The following is a 25,218-nucleotide window of genomic DNA, read 5'->3' on the forward strand; positions in this document are numbered from 1 at the left end:
GGATCTTGACAGACCAGCCTGAAATTTCTATTTAGTATTCTTTTCTCTCTGAAGATTTAGTGGTTGTAAGAGAGTATTCCCTTTTCCAGAATTGTAGAGAAGGAAAGGCTATGTGGACGTAGGTCGACTTTGACCGAACCACGTAATTTCTTGTGTGCTCTTTCTCTCTCTCTCTCTCCCTCTTTGTCTCTCTCGTTCTAACTTTTACACTACTTAATCCAAAATGTTTTCCGTTCAGCACATATCATAAGTTGAATCCATGTAAGTATAGTCCATTTAAGTTCCTCCAAAAGTTTAATGACAATGGATACTTGATTGACTTGTGGGGTGGTTGAAACATATCGATATAACATTACATTAATGCTTGCACTTACAGTTACTACGTCACATAAAGGAATGTAATGACGATTAAATTATAATGGAAAAGTCTTTCATAACATTTCAGTTTTAATAGTGTGATAGATGTAACTAGAATAACAACTTACAGCATTTGACGCTTAAAAGATTAAGGCCAAAAGCCTAGAACAATGACAGCATTTTGTGCACGTTTTTCAAGTTTAATATGGCATAGAGGATTATAAATGCATAGATATGTCAGCTGTAACAATCTATTATTTATTTTGTTGGATGCAGTCGAGACGAGTCAAGTCTGCTCCTGTTAATTTAAAATTTGATAAAATGTCCTTCACTTTTCACCCTTCAATTGCATTCTCTCAAATCAGTAACTGATGTAAGTACTCACCATTGTTCGTAGGGTAAATTAGTTTCTACCTAATATCTTTTATGCCTCTTGCACTATTGTTTACGGAAAGTGTGGTCTATGGGTATGTAATCGGATGCTTTTAAAACAAAAGTGACATTAAATTCCTCTTAATCAAGTGGGGATATTGAAGTTGCAGATTCAGAGAGAAGAATTCACTGAATAAAGGTGGTGGGTGAAAAAAACAACCGGCCACATTTGGAACTCGCTTTTTATTGTGGAAGCAAGTGAAGGATGTATTGGAAATCCTTTTTTACTTGCAGCACCATTGCCCAAACTTAAAGGCATTTATAGAATGCCAACTTTTTAATTATTTTTCATTTGTCGCTTCATCGCCTGGTCTTATGGGGTACTTGGTATTTGCTGGCACCACCGCCTTCGGATTCTATTCGATCTAACAAACTGCACATTGGCTTCGCACCCTTCAAATGATGGCTTGTTTTCAATCCTCAAGTCATTCTCTTCACTAAATGGCCTAGTTTTGCACAAAAGCAAGAGTTTATTTTCTCTCTTCAGCACCAATGAAGAAGCATGGCTTCCAGCCACTTTCATCTTTGGATGCCAGTTGGGCAGTTGCCAACACAATGCATTGGGTTCCACTATACTGACCAGCTTCCATTTGGAACTCAATCATCTCTGCCATCCAGTCCAAGTCATGGAAAACTCCATGCGTTTCACTTATTAGAAGAATTATAAAGATCAGGTTTGTGCTTTCTTCAGTCTTGATGCACTTCATGACTACTCTCAAACTTTGGACTTGATCAGAAAGAAGATTATTTCCATCCTCAATTCATTCCTTTGGAACAACACCTCTAATTACAAGAAGCACGTTCCTTATGAAGTTTAGTAGCTATGGCAGAATCAAGATGAGGCACTGGTGTTCCTAACATTTGGTTCAAGAACCTCGCTTCATCTCAAATGGTTAGGTTACATTGCTTAGTTCAGCCAATCCGTTGGCTATTTCCATTAGGTTCAAGTGCTGCATTATCAATTGCTGATCTAAGGCTGCTTTTCAATACCAAGGCAAAGAAATCCTCTCATACGTGAAAGCTGTCGGTAATGGCCCTCAAGAATGCGCATTGCTCAGCACCTTCATATGTTTCTTCCCAACCTCTCGGCTTGTAATTGCTTAAAAAGTGGGTTTGGTCTTAGACAACAAAACATATTTCACCCTCATGCCATGATCAGCTACTTGCAAACTCACATATCTCTTGACAGTCCAAAACAAAAGAATGATCTCTCAAGTGATCTGGTATCCATCTTGCTAGTAGAAACGGTCTTCGCACTTCTCAGCAAGAATCCACAAAAAGTCTCATTTTGACTGCGCTCGGCCATGCAGTAGCTTGTTAACCAAATGGCATGCCAACCCAGGCCTGCTATTTGATCTACGTCTATCTTATGGGACTTATTAGAGAGGCCCATCGGCCATGAATAGCAAGCGCTGGATGATTAATTAAACGGAGAACCTGGCCGTTTTCATTTTCTGGTGGAATATAAGGGGTTCGAATAAATATCATTTACAAGAATGAACAGCTTCATCTAAGTCAAAAATCAGATATCTTGTAATACGTAACATGTTATGGCGGGCATCCAGCCTGGTACCTAATGGGTAGTTGGGTACCCAGTCCAGAATTCTTTAAACTCAGGCCACGGTTATGACCTTATACACCTGGTCCAGCAATTTAATGGGCCGGGCTTGGGCTTGGGCTTGGGCTTGGGCTTGGGCTTGGGCAGGGGCAGGTGGACTGGGCCAATCGAGGGCTCTCAGTGCCGATAAAAAAGTTAAAACATTCCTCAGCTCAAGTCCCCAACCCCTTTTTATAATTATTCTCTGTGTAGTTTTATTAAAAAGTTTTTCTATACATGACTAAAAAAGAGCGCACAAGTAAATAAGAGATGTGCAAAGCTGGTCTACATAGTAAAATAGATTGTACAGTGAAAAAGAGTGGCATACCGTGTTTTCGAAAATAGCGTACAAGCTTTTGAAATGGGCGATCAACAATCAAACTGTTGAAAAGAGAGTACACCTTCATTAAAATAGTCCTGTACCCCAAAATTTGGAGGACAAAAATCGTTTCATGCATTATAAAGGGGAAACCTGTTTCAATTCTTCCTGATTTAACAAGCATTAAAAAAATGCATATATTATCCAGCGGGGCCAGGTCCTGGCCAGTAGTTTGGCCAGGTACTTGATAAACCTTGGGCCCAGCTCGGCCTGGTTAGTAATAAGTCCGGTAACAGGCCCAGTAAGGACCTAATCAGGCCTGACTGTCACAAGAATTGTGACGGGCTGCACCGGCCTGACACCCAGCTCTACATATATGTTCTTAAGGATGAAAATCCTTCTAAATCAGAACAAAGTTCTGTCCTTAGTTCTAGAATGAAGTTGTAACTCTGTTATGTATGGTAGTTGTTCTTGATTCACACTTGAAGTAGTGTTTCTCTCTCTCCCTCTCTCGTTTTGTATTGTAGATGGAAACTGTTTCCATTACCTGTCCATGTCTACTATGCACGGCCGATTCAAATGCACAGTAGCTGCTCCAAACCAAGGCCTGTCCAGTTAGGAACAGTTGGTTCCCACATTTTTGATGGGTATTCTAGATAAGCAAGCAACAGCTAAAATCCCCACATCTCAACCTCGAGGGATTAGCTTAGGTAGTTCAAACATAAAAGCCACAAGTTCAACATTGGGCTTATTACTGCACCTTTAAAACATATAGAACGCTGTCAGGTGGCAATATGGGTATATAAGGTTTTAGACCTATCAAGGATTAACAACGGGCTCTGCGCCAGCACTGACCCTCTCGTACGAGTGGATTTGCTTTCTACGTATTAAGGAAAGCCAAGGTAGACTGCATCCTTGGCAAAGCAATGTTAGTTTCTTCCATATGTTCAGAACTAATTGGAAATGTTAAACCCCGAACCCAATTTTCAAACAAGTGGAGTCTGGCTTCTCTTTTCAAAGTTGTCTTCGCGCTTTCTTCACATCACTCCTCCAAGTCTTACCAACTTTGTGCAATTGTCACTTGCCTGCTGTCTTGCATCCATTTCGGGCGCGGTTAACTATTGTCAGATGTAGGTAACGGATTATCATGCATTACCCGACTAACCATTACATCCATCCATACTGCTTCATACATTATATGATAAATATTGAGCCAAAGGAGAAGCTTTCCCATGAGTGCTGAGGAATTTGCACTATAAATAAAATAGGTAGCGTGATGAATCTGCACTATGAGGGAACAAAAACAAAGTAGATGGCGCAAAAACTTAGATCGGTTGAGTAAAATAACAGCTGTAGCCATTGCCGAGGAAAACTGAGGAAAGCCAATCAGCAAAACAATGTGATACAGTAGGACTACCTCAGCAAGTCATGAGTATACAAGCCTGACTTTGTACAAATTGAAGGAAAAATGCAACTGTGACAGCAGTAGCGGCAATTAGTTCCACCTTCGCATGAATAAAATCACTATCAACAAGCATTCCTCAAGCGTCAGACATAGAAAGCACTTAGAAACCATCATACTTCTTCATTATTTGCATGCGTGGTCCCTCTGCTGTTCCATGGACAATCTACAATCGCAAAAGATAAACAGGCCAGTACCACAAGAGGTGGACACCCATAATCAATATTGACCCCTGATTCATGCCCATGACTCACTTGATGTGGCAAATAAAACTGACCGCTGCACTCATTCAGCAGAACGGAAGCTCCTAGTAGCCAGCAGGAGGAAACCTACAGTGTTCACTTCCAAGTAGGTGGCAAATTCTACAAACCAGGAGGGAAATTGTTGATTTGCCCCTGTTCCAGCACCTCTTGATTGTTCACTTTGTATGCTATTCTTATGCGCATGGCAAGAGGCTTCTGCTCACACGCAAATGGTTTTCAGTAAGTGCAAAAAATAAAAAAGACCCAAGCATGCTTTAGCAACAATCGCTCCCATATAAAGAAAAAAAGAGCATCAACCAATATGGACATTCAGGGTTCATGCATGGAAAGCCAGAACCAGGACAAGATAATGAAGCCTAGATATACCCAAGACTTGGGAAATGTTTCCTTTATATATAGCATCAACATTTGTATGAATGCGAAAGCCAAACTGTACCTGCCCATGTAAGCTGTTTGTGACACTCAAACGCTGTGTGATGGATCCACCTCCAGGAAGAACATTGCTGCTAGCAGGATCTAATCGAAGTTGAATAAACTGACAGAAACAATGAGTCAGTTCCAGAAAATGTATACGTTAAACTAAAAGTCAGAAATAGAAAATGAAGGAACGGAAATAATAAAATAAAAGTCATGAAAACCAAAAGAGATACAGCCACCTTTTTGCAAACAGGATAAGGCTTAGTGGTTTAGCTCTGTTAATATAGCACAACTCTTAGCAAATTCAGCTACCTAATTTAACTAAAATGAACCACTGCCTTCTTTATAATATTTGACATAAGTACAGTAACAAGCGTCTGAATGATGAATATCTGAACACCTGGGTGCCTGCTAAACGCCTAAGACCCAGAGATTCAACAAAGAGAAGCTTGGGTTTAGGTATCTGTGGCAGTAGCATCTTCAAACACCCTGGACATCCTAACAACAGTTTTAGGACATTTTTATGGAAAAAGTCTCAAATTTCAATCATCTTGTTATGTTCCACCATTGCGTCTTTTCAGAACACCTCATGAACAGAAAAAGTCAGTCCTGTTCACGAGCACCAGTTGCTAAAAATCAACTCCACTCCAAATTTTCATGCAAAAGCCCTGTATCTGCACCAAATCTAAGTTATACTACTAGTATTTTCTTAGCCATCTCATCAAGCCACAGAAATAGAGTGGCATGCCTCTACAGTATCTGGAATCATTAGGTACTGTCAAAAGAATCACATGCTATTTAATTCTAATCTAATACAAAAATGTCACAAGGACTCGTCAAAACAGCAACTGCACCCATGTTGAAGTCTGGTGCAGCACAGACACAGCACCGGGTGCATTCAATGTGCTTCCGATGCAGTCAACCGCCCCCATGGTCTCTCCTTTATTTGCATCCGACTTGCATCAACCAATGAGTCAGGTGTGGTCAAACTGCGCTGGGAACATTTTTGTCCTCATTTCAGGCTTTTTTTAAATGATGCTCTTTTAAAGCACTTTTCAGTCTTTTATCATCTGATGCATGCCTGCATCTATTATACTGTTTTTAATATTTTACTGCATGTTTTTGCAGTTTAGTACTAGATGCCTGTGTGTGTGTGTATATATATATATATATGAATTAAAATCAGCTGACTGCTGGATATTGCCGATAATGGAAGCACTAGCAATGGTTTATGGTGTTTTTAGCAACGGCTTATGTCATTTTAGCTACGGCCTTTAAATATCTAGCCATCCAGCAGCCGGCAGATTTTAAATTTTCCAGCATATATAACCATATACAGTATATAAAGTTTTAAACAGCAGAGATACATACAGACACACACACATATATGTTGTTTATAAGTTCTATATATATATTACCCTATGGAGGCCTACCCTACAGGTACCGGTACGGGGCTGGGTACGGCTCCGGTACGCGTTGACCGTACCGGGTACGGTCAACGTACCGGAGGCCGTATCTGACCTTTTTCGGACATGGTCAAGTTTGACCGAGTCCAAATTTGTCTTTTTTTTTTAACGATTATTTCATTTTAAATTTTATATCTATTTTAACGTTTAAAAAACAACAAAAATCGTAAGGGTTTCGCTCGAAACCCTTTTCTCGTTCCTCTTTACCTCTCTCGAGCCCGGTGACCAAGGCAGCGGCAGCGGCGACAGGCGGCGAACGGAGGGCGGAACGGCGACAGCAGCAGCGATCGACGACGGCAAACGGTAGGAGGCGACGGCAGGCAGACTGTCTTACCTCTCAAGGTATATTTTTTGTCTTTTTGTTTTTATTTTTAAACCATTTCAGCGGCTCCACCCCTGCCATCGCCGCCGGCGTCGACAGGCAGAATACCCATCGCCGCCAGCAACGACCGGCGATGTGTGTGTGTGTGTGAGAGAGAGAGAGAGAGAGATTCTTTGTTTTTACATGTTTTGGTAGTCGGTATGGTATGAAGCATTTGGTGGATTTGTTCATTTATTCTTATTTGGGTTTTGATTTGTATGTGCATATGGGTGGGAGACTTTGATCGATATAGAATCCGGTGTCTGAATATTATGTTTTTGTTGTTTGAAACACTTTCGGCTAAAGCTTTCTTTTGTGTTTCATTATTGGAATTTGCTTGTTCAGAGTTCTTTTCCTTCAACAGATAACTAATTGTCTAACTAGCGGTCACTTTTGTGTGCTGGTAAATCGTGCTTCTTGTTGCTCTGGCATGTGCAGCTGTTACATTTCAAAACAAGTTTCAAAGCAATAATTTGTATGGGCGAAAAGTCTTCTTTTCATGCAGTGATGCAGCTTTGCTTGTATAGCTTTCACTTGGGTGACTGCAGCTCTTCCCTAGTTATGGCTGTGAATCTGTGATATATCGTTTTGTGATAGGAATAGGATTCATCTATTTCAAATGATCCTTGTTTTCATTGGTTATGTGTTGCAGCTCATTTGCTAGGTTCTGTTCAGACATAAGTTGTAATGGCTGATAAAGGAAAAGAAATACTGCCTCCTACAGGAAGTGGGAATGTAGAAAGCAGCAGTGGTAGTGTTAATACCGCTACAGTAGAGAAGGATAATCCATCTCAGCCTCTTTGGCACGCTATGTGAAGAAACTATCAAAAGGACCAGGTGGTGGTGGGAATGTAACGTTTTCTTGCAAATTTTGTGATATGATGTTCACGGGCTCTTATACACGTTGCAAGGCACATTTGTTGCATATTTCTGGCGTTGGAATTAGACCATGCCCAAAAGTTACCAACGAGGAGATCAAAATATTCAAAAAAGAACAAGATGCAGCTGAGACGAAGAAATCTTCATCCAGATCAAGTGTGTCTGTTCCTCTTTATGCTACTGAAGGAGGTGAAGATCCTTCAAAGAAAAGAAAAACATTAGCACAAGCATTCAATAATATGGGAAGGGCAGAGATGGATAGAAGGATCGGAAGGTTCTTTTTTGCAAGTTCACTTCCTTTTAATGTAGCCAGAAGTCCTTATTGGAAAGATGTTGTTACAGGTTTGGCTAATTGCAGTTTGAGTGGTTATGTACCCCCGAGTTCAGAAAAGTTAAGAACAGTAATTCTTGCAGAAGAGAAGGCAAACATTGAAAAATTATTAGAGAAGAAGAAATTTTCGTGGATACAATATGGAGTATCCATTGTTTCTGACGGGTGGACTGATATACAAAGGCGGCCACTAATAAATTTTATTGCTTATTCGCTTGATGGACCAATCTTCTTGAAATGTGTTGATGCATCTGGAGAGTATAAAGATGCTGAGTATTTAAAAGGGTTATTTATAGAAGTCATCAAAGAAGTGGGTGAAGATAATGTTGTGCAGCTTATTACTGATAATGCTCCAGTTTGCCAACGAGCAGGAATGAATTTGGCAAGTGATCCCAAGTATAGTCACACATTCTGGACTCCTTGTGTGGCACACAGTATAAATCTAGCACTTAAAAGTATTTGCAACCCATCAAAAGATGATCCAAATGCCGGTTTCTTGTGTTCATGGATTGAGGAGCTTGAGCATGATGTCAGAAACATCAGAAATTTTGTTGTAAACCACAACAATGCTCTTGCTATATTTAATAGGCATTCTGATTTGAAATTGTTGAAGGTAGCAGAGACTCGTTTTGCATTCATTATCGTAATGACAAAAAAAATAAAGCAGGTGAAACATGCATTAACACTTATGGTGACTGACAATGATTGGGAGTTTTATCGGAATGATGACATCGTGAAGGCTCAAGAAATTAAAAAATGCATTTTAGAAGATGAATGGTGGGATAAAGTTACATATTTTCTACAGTTTACAGAGCCTATTTGGCAGATGCTGAGAGAAGTTGATAAAGAAGGGCCCATGCATCATAAAGTTTATGATATGTGGGATAACATGATTGAAAAAATTCAAAACATCATTTTTAGACATGAGAAGAAGAATGTTGCACTTGATGATTCTGAGTTTTTCGATCATGTGCATAGAATTTTAGTAAGAAGATGGAACAAAAGCAATAACCCTTTGATTGTATGGCACACTCTTTAAATCCCAAATATTATGGACAAACATGGTTGGCAGGAGGTACTGGTTGTGTTCCTCCTAATCGAGATCCAGAAATATCAAAAAATAGGGAGATATGTTTGGGAAGACTGTATTCTGATTTTCATCGGTTGAAGATAATAAATAATGAGTTTGCGAGCTTCTCTGGTGGAAGAAATGATTCAATACAAGCTGCAATGGCAAGAGATGAAGAAGATCCGGTTAATTAGTGGTTGTGTTTTGGAGCATCGACACCAAATCTCCAACAACTTGCGCTGAAGTTATTATCTCAACCTGCAACCTCTTCATGTTGTGAAAGAAATTGGAGCACTTATTCTCAAATTCACAACATCAAGAGAAATAAGCTAACTAGTAAGCGAGCAGAAGATTTAGTTTATGTCCACTCCAACCTCTTCATGTTGTAAAAGAAATTGTTGCAACTTGCAACTTGCAGTTCAGGATCATCCAAGTATTGGGATGTTAATCCAGAGGACATTGATGTGGAACTTGAAGGAGAACATGATTTGCATGCTTTTAACATGGACCTTACAGAACCTGTTGCTCCTTCTAATCCTCATGATGCGACTGAGGAGAATCAAGAAAGCTGACATGTTTGTATAATTGTATGTTAATTACTTCCATACTGTGTTTTGGACAATGATTTTATTCTGTTTGCAATTTTTTGATATATATGTGTGAATATGTTTTTTTGTTTGAAATTTTTTGATATATATATATATATATATATGCCCGTGTGTGTACGGCCATACCCCCGTACCCAAATTTTTTGAAAATGGTCCAGACCGTACCCGTACCCATACCTATGTGACATAGATATTACCAGACTTGTTAATCGGTCTTATATATATTATAAATAATATATGTTGTATGTTTATAAACCTATAATACTGGATACATTACAGCTGCTTGCTTAATGCCTACTTGTGTTGTCAGTAAGATTTCAAAATCTAAAATTAGACTCCAGGGTATATATATTACTTGTAAGAAATAGCATGCTACAGACTTTGGAATCAAGGATGTCACCTTGGGCACAAATTTGTTACTTGGTAAATGATAATTTTGCCTTGTATACATTGTACATGTGTATATATGTATATACAAGTATATTTATTACATATACATATAGTATACTGTATATTCTATATGTATATATCATGTATATGTATATACATATACATACATATGATATAGTATACTGCATATTATATACAATTATACATAATATATAATATGTTAATATAGTACTATATACAAACATAATTGTATATTTATGTATATTTCATAATATAACGTATATTATGATGTGTATGTACATATATATTAACATATTATATGTACATTGTATATTATATTATATACACTATATGTATATTACATTATATAATATATTATAACACATATATTACATATGTGCTATATGACATATGTATATATACATGTATATTATATGTATAATATTATATATATATATATATATATATATATATAATATGAGAATTCAGTAAGTGAGAATTGATAGATTTCATGAATGAGATCAGTGTCATTTGATTGCCTTTAATTGGATGGCCTTGATCTAAAAAGAAAAACACAAGATGGGGTCCCTCTCTCCACTGCCTTTCCTCCTCTCTTTCCTCCCTCCTCTTTTTCATCCACCACGCCACCTTTTTCTCTCCCCTCTCCCCTTTCTCCTTTCACAAGAAATAAGACCCCCGGCAATGTACTCTCCCCTTGACAAATTCTCTCTCTCTCTCTCTCTCTCTCTCTCTCTCTCTCTATATATATATATATATATATATATATATATATAGATATAGACCCTAAGGCCCATTAGTAAAAAGGGGTTGCTTGTCTCTTATGTCACAGATGCAGAAAACCATGCACCACACACATGTCAACGCGACGTGGGTGATGGTGCAAGTGAAGGTGAGCCTTCTGTGCACACCCGATGCAGCACCCAACAGTCCATCTGGGCACCGCTAGTTTAAAAACAAAAAAAGACTTACCTGATGGCTGAGGTTTTTCCTTTTTCTCCTTCCAATGACCGATGGTAGTAACTGACGATTGGTAATGTGAGCAGGCACCGGCAATTGGAAGAGCAACAGTAGCCAAAGCGACAGCATTTGGAACAGCAACCCACAACATTTTCCCTCTCGAATTTCGTGAAAAAAAAAAGAGCGGTCTCATGAAAAAAAACTCCCTTTCTCTCTCTCACACACACACATTTCTTAAAAAAAGGGCAAAAAGGATAACCTCTATCATCATCTTTTAAAAGGACAACAAAGGTCATCTTGTGGTTTCAGCTTTTTTGGAAAAGGCTCAACACCCTTTTTTTTAGACATTGGACTAAAAAAACCTTGCCATGAAACTTTATTTACAAAAAAAAGAGTCAAAGAAAACATTGGACAAATAAACCTATAAAAAATTATTATGTAACAAATTTTATATATATATATATTACAGCACTTGCACCCACATCCATGTGACATAGTCTACCTCCCTGCAATTAAAAGATAAGGGTTGCAGAAGCATCCCCTTTTCCAATCTGTGTTGTCCATGGCAGATGCAAGCTGCTCTTGGTGTCACAAATCAGAAAAAGGGTCTGCTTCGACAGCCCCTTCATCTCTCTCTCTCTCTCTCTCTCTTTCTCTCTCTCTCTCTCTCTCTTTGTGTGTGTTGGATTTCATTGATCCACCGACTGCTTAGGTTATTGCTTTTCTTTTGTTTTTCTCTTCCATTGGTGCTTGCGGGAGAAAATGGTGGTTGCCATAAGAGCTCCCTGGCTGTCCAGGTGCTGGTCACCATTTGAGTGTTATCGCCATACGCCACCCATTAGGGAGAAACCCACAAGAGAGAAGGGAAATAGCATATGGGGGGGAGGGGAGAGGGAGGAGAAAGTAGGAGATTGGAGAGCTCAGGTGTCTTTCTTTTTTTAATCAGAGCTGTTCATGAGATCTGTCAGTTCTCACATCCATGAGAACCATTGAATTCATATAAACAGTCACTAATGACACTGCAGTGACTACTTTTAGCAACATATTCTTAATTTTTAGCTATGAGATTTTTAACTTTTCGCCATCTGGCATCATCCAACAGATTTGAACTCCTCACATAAAATCTGCCTAATGCCAATAGTTGTTGGATGCTTAAAAATAAAAAATATGCCGTTGAAAGGACCATAAAGGCATAAACCATTGCTAAAAGTACTATGGACCATGGTTGTACCATAAATTGGCACTAATGCTACTATGGTAACCGCTTTCGAGCGATGGATTTTTTATTTTAAGCCATCCAATAACAACTGGCAGATTTGAACTCCCCATACATATGGAGGATTCAAACCTGCCAGATGTCAAATAGTTGCCAAATGCCTAAAGTACTATAAACCATTGCTAAAAGTACTACGAACTATTGTTGTACTATAAATAGTCACTAATGCTACTGTGGTGACTGTTTTTTAACAAAAAAACTTCAAATTTTAGCCGTCTGAGATATTAGAACTCTCTTATATATATATATATATATATATATATATATATAACACAAACCCTCGTATACCAGACTTGATGGAATTCATCTCAGACAATGGAGATTAAGTTGCAAATATATAAATTATTTTTCAAGAGCCTGAAACACCTCAAAGGAGACAAGGGGTTTTATTTAACAAAACTCATATATTTTCCTCTCTCTCTCTCTTCTCCTTTGAAAAAAACAGTCTGACTTTTATATTTGCAATTTAATCTTCACCATCAAATCTTATTGAAACTAATGGTGTGAATGTTTCTCATCAAAGTTGTGTGCATGTGTATAATTGCATATATATATATATACCTTTGTCGTACCGGCAACCAAGTTTTTTTTTTTTTTTTTAAATTTATCATATCTGCACCCCCATCTGTTTGCACCCACACCCTACACCCATATGACGTAGGTCCAAAGACTAGAATCAATATTGGAAGTTACCTACAAAGCTCCACAAATGCAAATGCACAAAAAGAACATATAGCTGGCCATCTTTTGTAAAACAGCAACAACAGACTGACTATTAGAGCATATAATGCCAGCTTTAAGTCAAAAAAAAAGATCGAAGACAGCACAAAGACAATCTTAATGACACAAATTTTGTCGAAGTTGAGGAGGCGGATATGTTTTGTAACTAGGGCGCTATGATATAATGCATAAAATGGTCAGAGGGAATGACGTTCATCACTTCTAGCACCTCCAATGTCAATAAACAATGATGACTGCAGAAATAGACCTGCCTGCCACTATAACACATGCTTGGCTGATCATCTACTTGAGTTAAATAAGGCAATACTAGCACATTCTGTGTGAAAAATAGGAATATCACAAAGTTTACTAAATATTGGAAATTTCGGGAGACAAAAGTGCCTCAAAGGATAACAGTAAATTGGCATTCTTAATCTCACCCCCTATGAGAAACGTAAAAACTACTCCATAAGCATATAAAAAAATGCAGAGAAACACACTAATGTTAGGAAAATGCACACACATTAGACATGCAAAGCCAGAGGATGCTTCAACTTATCCTGCAAAAAATATGAAATGCAGGATTGATTACTAAAACAAAAACCATGAGAACATTTACTACTTCTGCCACTCTACCTTTGGGACAGCCGCCTGAAAGATAAAATCGGTAAATGAACTGGATGAATTATTTGTAAAGGTAGCCAAGATTGATGTTGTGGATGGTTTATCTGACTGTTTACTAAAGCTAAACTGCACCTGCAAAGAAGTACTCTGAAATGCAACAATGGATGGGAAAGATGGCTGAGCATTCACTGTAGGACAAGAACGAAAAATGTTAACAGACTAGAGTCTTGTAGCTGTTACAAAACTAAAAGGTACAAAACTAAAAGAAACCAGCACATCTACATACCAGGCTTAGACTGAATAAAGTCATCCAGCAAATCCTGCATAGGAGAACTCTGTAATTTTATATCCACAACTGGTTCTTGGGCAGTTCCCAGGCTTTGTGGTTTTGCAGGAAGAGAGAGGGAAGAAAGCGGAGAAGAAGCTTCCGGAGCATTAGGCATTATTCCTTCATGGTTTTCAGTTGATGAACTGTTGTCTGGAGGAACTGTTCCAATTGACAACAGATCAAGCAGGATATCTGCACCACTTTTTTCTGTGTGGTTCATACCTAAGTCAAAAGCAAAATGGAAAAAAAAAAAAAAGCCAGTTAATTACATTAACCACTCCAAGAAGCTCTACAGATAGCCTGTCATAGGAACCTATAATGCAAAAAAGCACAAGTGGTCTTACAAATCATTTTGCCAGACACCAAAAAAGGCTCATATCAAGCAAAGCAGATAAATTATTACAATACAAACTGTAGACTTCCTAAGAATGCAAAAAGTTATTCAGAGCCAAAGCACTATGACATGAATGTCCTCTCTAACTCCCATTAGGTATGCCTCTTAATTCTGATCAGTTTGGAAATGGTAACAGAAGGGGATGCATTACCTACAGCTATGTCCATTCTAAGAATCTAAGTAGTTAAAGCACAACTCTCCACCAAGGAGTTGCCATGTAAGTGAGACTAGTATCACGAAAAAAGCAGCTCAAATAGAATGGAAAAATAATATTATAAGATTAAAAAAAGTTAAATATTGCGAGAGCTTGAGAAAAAAGAAATCTATGTTATAATTTTCAAAAGAACGAAGAAGAAAAACCCTTGCTATCCCTACCTAGATAGTAGTCTACACAGCCAGCACGAGTAAGCAAGGGCGGAACCAAGGTAGGGCCTGCATGGGGCCTGGCCCCACCTCAAAAAAAAAAAAATTTAATTTACATGTAAATTTAAAAAATTCCATTTGTTGTATATAAAAATTTTGAAAAATGATATTTCGGCCCTAATCAAAATTTAGAAACTTTAATTCAACCCACTTCATGAAAAATTTATGGCTCCACCCCTGCTAGTAGGCAATTCACTTGTACTTACAAGTACCAGATCAAGTACGTTCCCTTCCAACTCAGCGCGGAAGCTGATTAAATCAAGATTTTTATGAAGAGGACCAGATAATTTTTTCAGGCCAACAGGCCAGATACACAATTCGAAATTTTATACTAAACAAGGAACCAGCGAAAGTTCAAAACAAACACACACACATATAATATAACCCAAGGTTGGATCTGACTAACCAAGTTATTGGCTCCAATTATCCATATGTGCTCATCATGATTAAAGACAGAAATCAGCAATTTCTCCGTAGCTTTTGACCAAAAAATATGTTCTTACTTCTTAGAGCCTAGATAATCTGGTGCATTTTCAGCCATTGATTTACGGACTATGAAAAAAACCTTGATACGGGAGTCCAACGATTCAAGAACGTATCTACACTAAAACCAACCCATATATCACTGTTTTAAGATTGGATTTAAGAAGAACAATGGCAGTACAAGTAAATTACAAATACAAATGGCAGTAGCATGCACACATAAGATCCCCAATTTTTGCCTCCTCAAGTACGCCCCTGGTATGTGCCTCCCAGTGTTTTAAGTTGCTTTCCCCAAATCAAGCCTTATAGGCACATGCAAAACACATGAAATATAGAAACGAAAATATTTTAAAATTTTATGTATAAATTGGTAGTTATGAGATGAGGAATCTAAGACCGTTAATTTTAGAAGTTTAATAAATCAATTTATACCTCTACTAACATGATTTTCTCAAGCCCAATAATTTAACATATTGCACCCATCTATACTGTTAGATTTATATAAAACAACATTTATAGTGGTTGAAAGCCAAGAAACACTAGGAAGCAAGATAAACTAGAAGGCATGAATCTCTCTCGTTATATATATATATATATATATATATAAGAGAACAGGTAACTACACACTCACAAGCTACCAAACTCAGTTGGGGCCTTGCACACCATCCGGTTGGAGCAAAATGGATGGTTTTGGTGAAGGGTGGAACGAGTCTAATATAATGTTCTTGTTTTGCCTTCCATAGGGCCTTCCAAACATGTGTTTGAGCATTCCTCTCTCCACCTCCCTCTATCTATCTCCCTCTCCCCACCCACAGGTGGCATGCTGCAGGAAATGTGGATTGAGAATTGAGCAAGGAGGAGCATGTAATAGCTCTCTCTCTCTCTCTCTCTCTCTCTCGATCTCTCAACTGGCAGAGGAGCTGCAATGGCAACCCCCTCTTTCCCTCTCTCCCCTCTAAACATCCAGACTAGTATTAACTATAGCCATAAATATCATGATATTAACGAAAAATAAAAACAAAAAATCACGATATTTTGAAGAAAAATTTGAAAAACAATTTATCATGATTTTATCGCGAACTTTTCTTATTTTTTTTGTTTCATGTTATGCTTTCATTTTCTTCAATTTTTGTTTCATTGTTTTATTTCCTCTTTGTTTAGGTATTTAATGCGACCACCTAGATGCAATACACTGCTTATTAATTTATCATTTTAACTACATGGTGTTTCTCACTTATTACATTTCTACCTAACATTTCGACTTTTTTATTTTTTTAAATCTCCAAGATTTTCCCCAAAAAAAAAAAACAACTTTGCCAAAAAATGTATGAGATAACCTCACCTATAAAAACCCCAGAACGAGATTTGCAGATATAGTATTAACGATGATGGTTAAAGCTGATTCCTTGTACACCAAAAACACGGGCTTATGAACACCAAGCATCTAAACCCCCTAGGCATAAATTAACTGGCACCCAAAAGAAAAATGAGAAAACCTAATGAAGTAGAAGCTGTACTCCAATTGCTTCAGTTGAACCACAACCCCCATATGACTAGCAAGAGAAAGATGGGTTCGGTTGTTGAAAAGTCCTCATTTCAATCCCATGAGCAAGCTTGCTTGGCCCCTCAAGAGTAAGGGCAACAGCAAAGGGCTGTCATCACAACCCCTCTACCCATCCGAGTGATGAAAAATATGAAAATTTGAATTTCTATTAATTTTCTTACAGAAACACAAATAAAAGTTCAAAAAATTTAATAATAAATAAACCTGAAAAGATTTAAGCTACATTAAAAATCATATCTTTTTCTGGATAACAAGAAACAGGCATAATATTTTCGTTTCCACATTTTTTAAAATATTACGTTTATTCCCTTCTTATTTCCTTCATTTCCACCAATTTCATGTTCTTTTTTTTATAAAAATGCTGATATTGTGACAGTGGGATGTGTTTGTGTGTGTGAATGTGTATTATAAGTGAATTGGGTCTATGGAAAGTATACCTACTCCTTTTCGAACCATCTGCATGATCCACCACCAATTAACTGACTCTCCCTCTTCCCCAACACCCTCCCCCCAAAAAAAATCCAAAACCTTGAACTTGCAGATAACTGACTATATTGACTATAGGAGTTTTTAGACTATCTGACATTTGATCTATTTCCCCAGCCTCCAGCAGCCATAACCATTGCAAGTTTGCAACCATGAAAACCTTAAAAGAAGTAGATTTTCCTACCAACATAATCCATCATCAGTGCCATTTCAATGGCCACATGGTACTGGATAGACCGCCTTGCTAAACCATAATGAGAACTAGGAAGAAATCCTCCACCCAAACACAAAGAATCTCTCAGGATACAGGAAAATTCGGCCATGCACAGCAAAACGTATCAGCATATTCAAGAACAAATAAAAATTTTAAGAATACCAAAACTGACCAAGAAAACAAATAATTTATCTATCAATTAACCTTCAACCAAAATTTTGAAAAAGGAAATCCTTTCCGGTCATGCCTTTAATCAGCCAAAACATGCTTTAAAGCGAAATAAAGGATATGAATACCCAACTTTTCACAGTTTGGTAACTCACCCCTTTAGGACACTTGCCAACTGTCAACCAGGATATATAGTTACATTATTTTTACTGTTCAGTTCTAGCTGTCATGACTATTGATCATATTATTTATAGAATAATGCCAACTATTTGCCAAGAGAGAATGAATAACATATGTGTCAGAGAGACTAATGAAACTTAAAAAAAAAAAATAGAGTTTCATAGCAAGATGATATATAATTATGAAAGGCTACTCCACAACAATGTTCTAAAACCCAGTAACTCGGGACTTGACTCGTCCACCCTTGACTTGTGAGTCCGCAATTCAACTTGGTAAGTCGTGCCAGATTTTGTTAACTACTGTTTTTGAAAGAAAACAATATATAACTTGTCATTTAAATATAAAAAATTTGTAAAATGACTTGATTACATGTGTAACTCATAAATAAGTTAACTTAATATCAAGTAATAACTAAGTCATATTTACTTATGTGATAACAAGAAACTGGAGTACTGGACAGTTAAAAAGCTGATGCTACTTTTGTCGTTGCATCTTTCAACATAATTGAGTTGCCAGTATCAATTTATCAGTGAAAAAAAAACTTGACAAGAAACAAACACTAAAAAGTAAAATCAATACATTCAACATCGACAACTATCCAATAGTTAAAAAACTAAGCATGCACGTATGTATTATCTAAAACTAGAATTCCAAAAGAGTCCAATGATCTAAAAAATGAAGTAAATAGATAACCATAGATGAGGTTAAGCCTAGTCAACTTTAGTTTTTCATTTGCAATTTGCAAATTTATAAATAAGCTATAATTCTAAAATCTTATGACCAAATAAGTTAGAAGATTCATGCCAAAAATCAAGTAACCAAGTACATTGTCAAGTCAAACAAGTTTTGGCCGAGTCAAACAGAGCTTCAGCCGAGCCAAACCGAGTTCCACCTGAATCAAGCTGAGTCACGGCCAAATCAAAGTGGAGTTTTCACAACAACAAGTCCTCGTACTAGGTTGACCCAGTAGTGGACCAAGTTAATCTGAGTAAACTTAGTCAACAGGTTGACTCAGCGAGTTTTAAAATACTGCTCCAAAACACCAGATGCCCTTGAGAATATTTCATTAAAACACATGGAAACTGAGCTCTTCTAGTACATACAAACAGGGCACTAGTTGAGAACATGTATTCCCATCACATAACATGCCATCATTGGCAGAAGCAACAGGAAATGCCATCTAAATACAGAGTTTCAATTAAACCTCAATAGGGGAAAATAAATGTAATGATAGTATGAGTGTGGTAGCAGGAACTAATTTACTGATTGATTAACTTGAGCAGCACAAGTAACAAATTTCAAGTCACAGATGAGAATATATGAAGCATCTGGGCTAAGGAGAAGAGAGTAGCAAAAACCTGATGACATTGAACTACTTGATAAATCAACACCGAGGAGGTCAGAGAGAAAGTCTCCTGCAGGTGCACTAGGTGCAAGAGAAACATCAGAGTCCAGATCAAGTAGATCAACAAGAGGTGCTGCAGGAGGCTTGCTAAGACCATTAGGAAGGTTCAATGATGCCACTGAAGATGGTGCTTTGCTAACATTGTCCAATGCTGCTGCGACTGATGAACCTTTTCTTTTTCCACTGAAAATAGTCTCATCAAGAACAGGCATCTTTTCTACCAAAGTGGGCCTGCAGTACATGAACCACACCCTTCAGCCAAGAACCAAGTATCAATGCAACCCAAGAGCTGCAGAATCTAGCATATAGACATAACAGGAGGAAGGACAAACTTGATGTTTGGGTGCTTGTGAATTATAGAGCTGAACTCAATAGATCTTTGTTGTAACTCCAACACAAGGTTCCTTTTCTGCTGAACAACAATCTCTTCTATCCTCCTGCATAAAAACCATAAAACATTTCAAGTAAATATTCATATTCAACATGCTAAATTAAAGAAAGAACTATTGAGCACATAAAGAAAATACATTTTAAAAACTTCAAACACAAAGACCAACTATCTGAAACTTAAAGAATGTAAATTAAACAAGTACATCAATCACATAAATATACATAGATATATGTATATATCTAGAACTGCTTGTTATATAATCTAGTTTTGATTCCATAATCCATGTTGAACCTTTTGACTTGACGCTGTTAATGTACTAAGCATGATCAAAAATTTATAAATCAAACATGCATGCATGTTGTTACCCAAAAAAAATTGTTCCTAGGTCTAGAAAATTTTATGTTTCCCAGATATTGATCTTTGGATGGCCACAAAACCTTGACACATGCTGGATTCAGGTGGTCCAAAAGTCAATCTCAACAACAAAAACTCTCAAAATCACATCTGTAAGGTTGGATTTAGGGGGAAAATCTTTTAACTGATAAAGAGGACATACAGTTGTGTGTATAACTACCATAGAATATTCATTTTTTTAAAAAAAAAGTTGGGTATATATATATATATATAAATAGAGAGAGAGAGAGAGGAGGTGTACTTCCTCATGTAGGCCTCACAACGAAGAGGTCCTTGGCTATTGAGGGCTGCTAAAAACAAAAATTCAATTGACAGGAGGCAGCAGCTTCCCATCTGAGGCTGATCCCTCTCCCTCGCTGGCAAGCTCTCTTTGAGGACAGGCCTCCACCCTATTTTTTTTAACATTCGGAGGGATGGGGCCTCCCTCTCAAGAGAAATTTTTTTTTAATAATATGATGTGATGCGGGCTGTTCGATCAGACCATCTACAGCAGCCAAGGACATCTCCATTGCGGCATGAAGATGCATACATATATATATATATATATACACACACACACACACACACGGCCATGTCGGCCCACACCCAAGTTTTTTGAAAATGCCTTGCACAGATGTCCACGTCAGCACATGTATTAGCACCCGTACCCACACCAATGCAACATAAATAGCAATAATAAGTAGTGTTGCTAATAAAGGCCTATAGCAACCCATATCACTGATATGATGCAGGGGTAATATGGGTTTATATCCTATTTTATTTGTTTGTTTTCAGAAACAATTTTCAAAATGTTTGAAATGATTTTCACTTCAAAAAAATGAAAAAAAACCGCTGATATGATGCATCTGTGCTCAAACAGCCCTGGTTCCAGCATTTACAACATCGAGAACAAGATCAAACAAACAAACACATATATGCATTACCAATATTCATAAAATGTAGATTACTAAACAGAATACCAAAATAGACTAAAAACACAAAATATCATCTTGTTATGTTCCCCATGTGCACCTGTGTCCACATGGATGTGGCACCCTTCAAGGCGTGTAAATCTGACATAGACTCAAATGCAGACAGGTTAATCAATCAGATCAGAACACTAATCTGGACAAGTCTATAGTATGATATGATTTAGTAAGATCACCAACAATTTGGAAAAAATGCTCAATGTCAAAACGGTTCAAAAAGATTGTGGCATAAAAAGTGGGGCCTTCTTTTGTCAGAAATACAAAATTATGAAATCAACCCACATTTAGAAAATAAAATTCTGACACAAGTGCTTCTGCTCAAACAGAATCATTGAAAAAATAATTCTACATAGATAGATGAAGTTCCTCCACACAACTCATGTACAATACAATTATTATGTGCTAATTGAGATTAGACATGAGAAATGGAGGTCAAGGAGTCTACTCCACCTCCTTCAAGATTCGTCTACCTGTATTTTGTGAATAGAATGTACAATGCTCGACAACAGTAAACATGTTTTGGATTAAATTTGAAAACCTACGTCACATAGGTCAGTGCGGTGCTGGTGCGAATGCGGGTGCCGGCATAGCGATTTGGCTGCAGGGGTGTGGCGGTAGAATAATGTGAATAATGCTATATGTTCATATTTTTCTATTGAAAATTAAATTTTTTTCAATGCTCATTTTGCCTGCTGGCTTTAATTTAAATGGATGTGGGTGCTGGTGCATTTAAGGGCACATGCAAATATAATGTAGTTTATTTTTAAAATTTTAAAATTGATAAAATAAAGCTTTTTTAAAAGTATAGGCAGTCTGGTCGTCCTTTTCAAAGACAACAGACTGGTGGCCCTTTAAAAAGGACGACAGACTGCTGGTCCTTTTGCTGGGGCGAGAGAGAAAAGGAAAAATAGGAGAGAAACAATAAATCATTCAAGGGGATGGGTCGATGCAGGGGATGGGTGCATTTTAAAGCACCGGTGTGACTTAGTTGAAAACAATAAATTATTCAAGCTCTCCAAACATCAAATCAACAAGACTGCATACGTGTCTACACTAGCACACGCATTGCGTCGATGCAAGGGGACAGGTGCATGTTTAAAGCACTGGCATGACTTAGTTGAAAACAATAAATCATTCAAGCTCTCAAAACATCAAATCAACAAGAAAAATACTGACAATCAATGGAATGCTAGGATAAATAATATGCTTCAAGCAACTTACGAGGAACAAGACGGGAAACGTGCAGAAAGCTTCAAAAGTGCAATCAAAGTCATTGCCTTAGTTGTGACATCTGATGTAGAACGTTTCAGTACATTATCAAGCATATCCACCACATCAAATTCGGTCACCTGCAACAGAGAACTGCCTCAGTTACATTGAGCAAATAGCAAAACTGTAAACCAGTAGAGGAAAGGAAATGAATCACACTAGCAGTACCAAAGAAAATAACAGGTGACACAAAATTAATAATAGTTTTTGGAACAGAATTAATCACTTGTTATTAACAATGGAATAAAACCTACAATACAGATTGCTCCAGCATGTACACACAGACAATACGATATTTTGTAATATGAAAAGGGCTAATGCCACATGCTGATACATATTTATTTTATGGCTTACGGAAATTCACATAGGTAAATCAAATCATCCTAACATATTTTGTAGCAGACAACTGAAGAAAAATTTACAAGACATTTTGCAAGGTCAAATAAGGTGAGGAACTACCACTGCCCATAGACTGGTAATACCTTTTCCACATACGTCACACCCAGAAGAGACAATAACTAAAACAAAAAGGAAAGAAATAAAGGCAAACAGATATACATACAGTTATTGGTTCCTCTCCTTCAAGTTCTCCAGCATGATTGACCAACATTTCCCCATATTCTCCAATACACCAAACTCCAACCCGAACAAGACTTTCCTGGTCAATAGACAGGTCCATGAATAAGTGCCATAATGAAATAAGATATCATTGGTCATTAGAGCTATGAAGTGCACAAAACCTGATCAGTTGAAGCTTGAAGTGCCTTGTAAAGGGAGCGAGCAGTATAGCCGTGAAGTTCCTGTGCGTTGCTTATAACAACTATAAGAGCATGCCACACTTCATCTTTAACATAATTTCCAGCCTGTGCGATGCAATAATAGAACAGGCTTATTAATGAATAAATGAAAATAACATATTAGTAAGAGGGATGCCAATGATATGCTAACACTAATCACCCTACTATTATACACATTCTAGAGGACTCTTAAGCATGATGAACTTTATTTTAACATGTTCTTCATTCTTAAGATTGACATAGCAGTCATGTAGTTAAAGTGAATCTAGACACCAATTAGGTGGCCATTTCACAAGGATCTTCCTATCTGAATATAGGGGAGATCATAAACTCGCTAAACATTATCCACCCCTCCATTCGTATAACATAGCTGAGTAGCCTCAACAGGCAAGCAGAGGTCTAAGCACCTAGATAAACCATCCAGGAAAATGCCAAAGGAAAAAAAAAAAAACACTACAGTAGAAAACATAATTTTAACTTTGGTGTACTGGAATGCTGGGGGAGTTGGGAACCCTTCCACCTCCTCCTTTTCTCTCGGCTTTTTTTTTCTTTTTCCGTTTTATTTGTACCAGCTAGGACAGACTGGCTTTTATGTAAGATGCCTAAACCACAGACTAGGACTTTTAAGGGCACACAGACAGCAGTTTTGATTACATCTTGGTCTCCAATACAAACCCCAGCAAGAATGAAACTATAAATGGATATACCAGGCCTCATAGTTTGGTTGCAACATTTAAACATGATGTAAATGACCATCATCTGGAATAACAGCTAAATAAAATATCCAGAATAAGATTTTACTTGGCTAAGAAGTGTAGTTCATAGTGCATCAAAACTGAAGTCACTATAGATAACAGCAAAATGTAAATGGCTCATGAGCAAAAGCTCCTACAATAATTCAGAAAGAACAACAACTGAACTGGTGGGTGAGCATTCCACATGAGAAACAATGATAAGCTGGAACAGCCAGTACCAGATTTATTGATTGAATAGGTTGCTAGCTAGTGCAACACCACAACATCATGGCAGATCGTCAGCCAGCTGTCCCTTCTGAATAACCAGAGATGTGTGATTTGTCACAACTTCAGCCCCTCCATCAGATAGGTTAGGAAGGTTATACTCGAAGATGCAACTAAAATTTTACCAACTTAATAAGTTTCTTCTAGTTATCTTCTAAGTAAATTATTGTTTATACCTTGCATCAAACAATCTTTGTTCCTAAAAATACATCCAGAAAGCAGGAAATCCAAGATATTAGCACATTAGAAACATGAAAGACTAAGAAGTTATACAAGTAACGTGAGACATCAATAAGTTTTGAATACTGCCAAAAAAAAAGTTTCTGTTTTCTGAACAAATAATGACGTTGCAACTCATACCTCTGATAAGACCTTCAGCATCTGATCAATGTACCACAGTTTATTTGGTGAAAACCTGCCACAAGGTAAAAGCAAAAGACAGAATATTTGTGTGTGAGAGAGAGAGACAGAGAAAGAAAGAGTACAAAATCACAGAAGCAAGTCCAAAGCCACAACCAGAAAAAAAAAAAAAAAAAAAAAGGAATCTCACTTCTCAACAATTAAGCAAATTTTGGCTGTAAGGTCATCTTTGAACTCTGGGTCACTAACTTCCAGATAATCAATAAGCTCTTTTGTCAGTTGTTTTACATTGCTGTCATTCACCAAAAGAAAGACCAGCTCAAGTGCTCTTTTCCTGATTGAAGCATCTGAATCCTACATTTTTCAGATAAGAAACTTTTGAGACAAACAAGAATGATATGATGAATAATAAACTGACAATTTTGTAAGAATTAATATGATTAACAAGTTACTTCATATAGATTGAATGTGAGTGGGTATTTAACCATGCTTACTCAATATTTGGAGACTGCTATAATGGAGATAAATAATCTAATGTGGAGAACTATTGCATAAATCAGAAAAATATGCTCCTATGTCACATAGGTATGGGTATGGGTTCGGCAATGGGGAAGTGGGTGTGGGTACGACAACTTTAGAAAATATTGGTATAGGAGTACGGCAAAAAAAAAAACTCTCTCTCTCTCTCTCTCTCTCTCTCTATATATATATATATATATATATATATATATATATATATATATATATACACAACACATTATTAAGACCATTTTTAATAGTTTCTTTCAAAATTTCTACATGTAATC

At 37.3% G+C, this 25,218-nt stretch overlaps 1 protein-coding gene across 1 annotated transcript in view; it reads right to left on the reverse strand.

Annotated features, from left to right (window-relative positions):
• Positions 1-4,014: 4,014 nt before the first annotated feature.
• LOC116264045 (AP-1 complex subunit gamma-2-like) overlaps positions 4,015-25,218 on the reverse strand; it is a 32,016-nt gene continuing 10,812 nt past the window's right edge. The window contains exons 8-18 of the mRNA XM_031643961.2: positions 24,603-24,766; positions 24,413-24,467; positions 22,977-23,099; positions 22,799-22,894; positions 22,189-22,316; positions 19,527-19,631; positions 19,148-19,425; positions 13,836-14,099; positions 13,562-13,737; positions 4,867-4,965; positions 4,015-4,625 (exon numbers count right to left, since the gene is read on the reverse strand). Coding sequence (XP_031499821.1) covers positions 4,530-4,625; positions 4,867-4,965; positions 13,562-13,737; positions 13,836-14,099; positions 19,148-19,425; positions 19,527-19,631; positions 22,189-22,316; positions 22,799-22,894; positions 22,977-23,099; positions 24,413-24,467; positions 24,603-24,766 — 1,584 coding nt within the window. The 3' untranslated portion in view covers positions 4,015-4,529. The remainder of the gene's footprint in view (positions 4,626-4,866; positions 4,966-13,561; positions 13,738-13,835; positions 14,100-19,147; positions 19,426-19,526; positions 19,632-22,188; positions 22,317-22,798; positions 22,895-22,976; positions 23,100-24,412; positions 24,468-24,602; positions 24,767-25,218) is intronic.

This window comes from Nymphaea colorata, chromosome 11 (assembly GCF_008831285.2).
Source record: "Nymphaea colorata isolate Beijing-Zhang1983 chromosome 11, ASM883128v2, whole genome shotgun sequence".
NCBI lineage: Eukaryota > Viridiplantae > Streptophyta > Magnoliopsida > Nymphaeales > Nymphaeaceae > Nymphaea > Nymphaea colorata.